At 53.3% G+C, this 5,678-nt stretch overlaps 2 protein-coding genes across 2 annotated transcripts; both read left to right on the plus strand.

Moving 5' to 3' along the window:
• Positions 1-642: 642 nt before the first annotated feature.
• Positions 643-2,226, plus strand: PV07_12600 (uncharacterized protein). Its single transcript, XM_016400140.1, has one exon. It carries the CDS (start codon positions 788-790, stop codon positions 2,096-2,098), a length of 1,311 nt encoding a protein of 436 aa, XP_016242213.1. The 5' UTR covers positions 643-787; the 3' UTR covers positions 2,099-2,226.
• Positions 2,227-3,507: 1,281 nt separating this feature from the next.
• PV07_12601 (uncharacterized protein) lies at positions 3,508-4,767 on the plus strand (the record flags this gene model as incomplete). Its single annotated transcript, XM_016400141.1, has 1 exon — positions 3,508-4,767. One exon carries the CDS (start codon positions 3,508-3,510, stop codon positions 4,765-4,767), a length of 1,260 nt encoding a protein of 419 aa, XP_016242214.1.
• Between the last annotated feature and the right edge of the window lie 911 nt (positions 4,768-5,678).

The following is a 5,678-nucleotide window of genomic DNA, read 5'->3' on the forward strand; positions in this document are numbered from 1 at the left end:
AAATTTCACCGCTTCCATATCGCTATAAGACGCCATGTCTGGGTAGGAAATCATTGCACGATGGCTGGTACTCAATTTGCCCAACGTCTGGACTCCATAGTCTGAATCGACCCGAGTCGAGCTTTGGGAGGCAGGGAATCAGAACACATAGCACATGGAAGAGAGGACTCAAACTTGACCGGGCCAGAACGAAAGGAACGGGAGAGGAAGTAGAAGTGGAGGTGAAAGAAAGAGGGAAGGGAATACCGGGCTTCGAAACATCACTCGGCATCGAAGTAGATGGCTCGAACACGCGAGAATTCTAGCCCTAACCTAACGGCCCTGGGCCTTTTTTCCACCTAATCATCGGCCAACAACCTTCGATGTTCCGTCTTTTTGTCCTGGGCCACAGAGCGAGGCCTATCCCTGACACCATTGTTCCGAATTTGACTTACGAGCAATACCGAAGTCCTCAGCCACTTTTCATTGTACGGGTCAATTAGCTTGCGGAAAAAAGGTCTTAAAATGATTGGTAAACAAACCTCGAGAGTCAGAAGCCCTATGAGGAATGTCAGCCGAGAGACGCGTGCACGTGATGAGGTACTACGTAACCTCCCAATGCCTCACGCGTTAGCGCTGCGCGCTCGTGGGGAACAAACAACACACACGTGCCCTGTTTCTCCCAACGACCGCGTCAAGAATCTGCGTTTTCCCCCTTCCCTTTATGATAGATCCTCCCTCGCCCTCCTGACCAGATCAAATCCGTATCTCCTACTCCCAACGAACAGGCGAGAGAACGGAATGACTCATGCCTCTCGGACCTCCCAGCAGAGACCCCTACCCTCTACCGACAGCGGGAGAGGGTGTCGTTGCCCCGCCCGGTGAAGTGACTATCTATCTCCCCGGATACGAGCCCGATCGAACCCTACTACGGTTTTGGGCGTACAGTGTGGACGAGGAGGATGGGCCATATGTGAATTATGAGTTTGCGTACGACATGTGCATGGCGATGACCAACAATGCTGGACCCGGGTTCTTCACGAAAGGACGAGAGCCGAACAGCGAAAAGGCAGAGGTGGAAAAGGGCGGTTTGCTAGCGAAACAAAAATATTTCTTTCACGTTGGAAGTGACACATCGACGGTGCCAGAAAAATACCCGGTTCTGCGAAGCTTTCGGGACTTCACCTTCACGCCGGAAGTTGTTGGCGAGCATTGGCGGAAGGCCGTTCCGGGGAAGAGAAGCGCAGACGGTTACTTGCCGGATGCATGCTGCGTGAGTGGTGAAGATGTAATGATAGAAGCTGCGCATTTGATTCCAAAGACGGAATGGCAATTCTGGAAGGAGAATGCGTTGCACCGATACGCGATGGAGCCAGTCCCCCGCACCCAAGGACGTGAAACCTATACTCGGAGCAACACCATTCCACTGGCTTCCAACCTACACAAGATGTTTGATGCCGGGCATTTCGTCCTGATACCGGTAAATGGACAATTACAATGCCAGTGGATCCGAAGGAGTGATCTGATGGCACTTAAGTATCACCATCGACCAGTCCATGGAGGAGTTGCCACGGTCTCACCTGAATTGGCTTATCTCGGGTGCGTATACCGAATGATGGGTGTGATGCAGGAGGAACTCCTCGAAAGGGGAGCTCAGGAAACCCTAGTGTTGACTAAAGAAGACGGAGCAATCATGATGACCGGATTTGACCTGGGGCAATACAAGAGTCAGCAATTGCGCAACACCAGCCCCACGAAAAGTGGTAGTGGAGGTAGCGGCCCCAGAAAACGACCGCGGGAAGATGTCGAGAACGATGAATTGATCGCTACTAGATTCGTTAACCACGACGACGTGGAGGAAGGGTGCTCCGATTCCGGAGTGGATGTGAATGAGTATTGGAGGGGGAGACCGCGGACAAAGTGTCAGGAGCAGATGATGAGGTGCGATAGGGTAAGGAAGAGACGAGCAGAACTTGACGGGGAGGAGAAAGAGGAGATTTTGGCGCAAATGGGCGGGGAAACCGGGCTAGAACCCGGGAAGGCAATTGTCAATGAAAAGTACAAAAGAAGGAGGCACAACCGGTTGCCGTCGTCTCGCAGATATCCCACCGCTCCATGATGGCGATCAGAGGGCACTCCGTACACCTTCAGCTTTTGGGAAAATATCAAGTAATGGATGAGGCGCAGCTCCGCGTTGGAATAAATTAGAGCCTCCGGGTTTGTGAGCCTGGATATCTGTCGAGATTTCCACCATCCTATTCTTCCTCGTCATAAGGTGGCAGTTGCTGGCTTCAGCATAGGTTGCCTCCTGTTCATCCCGCTGCGTATTGGCCTCTCCCGGGAACATTCCGAATCGACCAAGCGCCGTCTGTCGTTCATCCCCGGGGGCACATAGGTCAATACGACGCATTGAGTAAGCGGTGGATTGCGATCGAGGTGCAGCATCATCGAAAAGTAGCACACTACATTCGGTGAACGCGGGACCACTGGCAGTGAAGAGAACGTCAGATTTTCCCTAATGAACGAGAAGGCGCGTACTCATATGCACAGCCAGCATCTGCGGAACAAATGTCTGGTGAATCTAAGCACACGTAGGCGATGGACACAAGCGGGTCTGGTCTTCATTCACCACCGTCCAAACTTGCTAGTCTGCCGAACCGGGCTCCAATGTCGAGGATGAGGAGAGTCTTTTCCTTGATTGATTGGTCGCGAGCTTTGGTGAGACGTTGAGTTGAGGCTGACGAAGGTTCGGTGATAGGGTAAAAATTGAGGATTCCCACTGCTTTGGCTGTAGCCGTTAGGCCATAAGTGGTGGATCTTCACATTTTCAGGACTCTAGGCGTTGACAATTCGTCCCATCTGATTCTTACAGTAGCCCTGAGGCCACTCTCCGACTCAGGACTACCCCACCGGCATCAAGGAGCCCCTCGCCGCGAGCTCCTCGCCGCCGGTACGGTGTACCCGTTCATGAATAGGGGGATCGAGACTTTGGCGTTGGACAAGAGCCTGCGGCGAACGTGGGAGCTCGTTGGAGGTGGTCTCTGTCACAATCCCACGGCCCTCATCAAATCTTATATGTACACCAAGCTTCGTTGTCATTTTGCATTACAGGGGTCGCTCAAGAAATCTTCTGGCATTCGCGGTGGGCACCGTATCTCCCGAGAACTATTCCACGCCACCGATGCGCAGTTTCGCGCCCGGAGACGACACGATCAGCCTATCACATTCATACCGGGGAGGGAGGCCCCCTTCTACAGCTTCCGTACCACGGATGTGCTGCGTTGGGTTCGCTGGAACATCTACAAATTTTGCCTCGGGTTTGAAATGGTACACAGCTTTCAAGATCCACACTTCGTCACTTGGGAACACACGCGTGTGATGGTCATGTTCCTCCGCTGCCTCTCATTCTCGTGCCCGAGCGGTCTAATTCAGAAAGCGGGCGGGTGTTGGCAGGACGTGCGATTTCAAGCGGACTCCCGGCAGCCAGATGGCCTTCGGCGTGTCGGGGGTCTCGGCTTTCGGCGAACGATGGAAGAATTTGGCTATGCGTGGTTTCTCGACAAGATTGACTGGAACACTCTGACCTTTCGGCAGCCTTATGCGGCTCACATGATGTTCATCCATCGATGCAGGCGGCATATCATGCCCGATACGGCCAAGTCCGGGACGTTCGCCTCGACTTCATTCGGATGGATAAAGCCCGGCAGTTGGATGATCGAGTTCAGCGGCGTGCCAGCATGTTTGGACTTTCTTGAGAAATACCTCCGCCAGCTTTGCTTATGTGCCTTCCGGAAAGATGTCTTTCGTCACATTAAGTCGGTCCTGGATCCTGAGAAAGCCGAAGCCGCGTTGGCCGGCGAAGTCCCGCTGTGCTACGCCAGCATCGGAAAGGTCCTCAAGAAGGAGTATCGCCCACTTAACCTCGCTCATGGTAACCGCCTCGGGGTCAAAAGCATGGACGTTTTGTTTTCGTGGTTGTGGGGATGGAATGACAGTCAATTCAAACGAGAAGGCTGGGAGGACAAGCCGTACCGCATGCTCTTTCGGCAAAGCTTCTACGCCGTCGACACGGCTCGTGGTAAAGCCAGTGCTCGGACGTGGCGGCAGGAGCTCAAGAAGTCGTTCGTGCGGAACCATTTCGTGGTTCCGTACCCTCAGCCCACCGGATTTATGCGCAAAGACAAAGACACAAAGGACTTTGTGTGGTGGCCGAGTTTTCATCGGGGCCTCCACGCGTACTATCGGCAGTTCCAGACCCATGCCGCTCTCCCCGATCCACTCCCTGCATCTTACATTAAGCATCACCCTAGCGACGGGTGGCAGGTCGCCCCAGATTCACTCCTTGACGACCATATGCCTTATGTGGTGCAGCCGGAACATCGGCTCCTCCATCTCTCCGAAAGTGAGCTCTATCAAGAGCTAGTTCGCCTCCGAGAGCAATGGGTCACCCAAGGCCGGCCCGGTTTGCAGCAGATTGCCCCACCCGTCATGCCAGTCTTGGAATTTAACCTTCGATCAATGGACTATCTTGGACCGACAGCGAAATGGTGTTCCAAGAAGCGAGGCTGGGTTGTGAAGCGATTCGAGGAATGCCGGACTGCCGGCGAGTGCAGTATTTTTCTTCGCCAGGAGCTCGAAAAGTACGAAGCTCTTCAGCATCAGCGACAGCTTCGGCGGCGCCGAAGTCGAAGGAACCCGCGGCCTGACTTCCACTCCGACTCGGAATTAGACTTGTTTTCCGCGTCCGCGGATGAGACATCGGACGAAGAGAGTCTCGGAGCCCGATGACGACGGCAAGGCCAGGTGGTGAAGCGAATAGAGACGAAGATGCGCGAACTGATGGCAGCAGAGCTAGGAGATTAGCGACGGCGACGAGAGATGTACAGGCCCCAAGACACGGCAAACTGGCGAAAACCGAATGAGTGTCTCGAGAAGGAATATAATCATCGACTTCGCCAGGTTAAATCGTGATTTCAAGCATAGCCAATGGGAGTGGGGGGTCTCAGAGAATGGGCTTGTATGTACAAGAATAAATACCTGTAAGATTGGTGAGGGATTCTAGAGCTGTCCCGACGAATGTTCATTCCGCACCTGATTGAGTTATTATTTCTTAGCGAAAGCTTGCGCTTCTTTGATAAGCCTGACTAAGCTCAAGGCGAAACCGAAGCCCGTTGAACGCGTGAGACCAGCAAACGCTGCCGCGAGGAGCAACGCAGTAGGAGCCTTACAGCAGAATTTTCAAAAGTACGCAGAAGCAGTCGAGCTGGGCGTCTGGCGCTTCGTAAATACGGAGTGTTACTGCGGTTCCTGCGGTACGGACATGCGGACATGATTCTGTTGTAGCTATAAAGTGCAGCTCATAACAGATGGCAGTGTGCCTGCCGCCAAGACTCTCTCACCGTCTCGGAACCAAGTGGCGGCTTCGACTCCTCCGACCCCGCTCGATGCCCTCCCACGCCGTCCAGCGTAACAGCGCGGATCATTCTTCTCTGCTCTTGGAAATGCTTCTGAACGCTTTCATCCGTGTCGTTTATTTTATTTGGAACAGTCCAGCCTTGATCACTGATTATTTCCTCTAGAATAAAGACTTCCTCCATCCAGTGGTCGAACTGGTACTCCACGACACGGATTTTGTCGTCGTTGCGTGAAAGCATTGCCTGTGTCCACTTCTCGTTGAATTCGCTCACTTCATTTTTTTT

The sequence above is a fragment of the Cladophialophora immunda genome (assembly GCF_000835495.1).
Source record: "Cladophialophora immunda strain CBS 83496 unplaced genomic scaffold supercont1.24, whole genome shotgun sequence".
In the NCBI taxonomy this organism is placed as follows: domain Eukaryota; kingdom Fungi; phylum Ascomycota; class Eurotiomycetes; order Chaetothyriales; family Herpotrichiellaceae; genus Cladophialophora; species Cladophialophora immunda.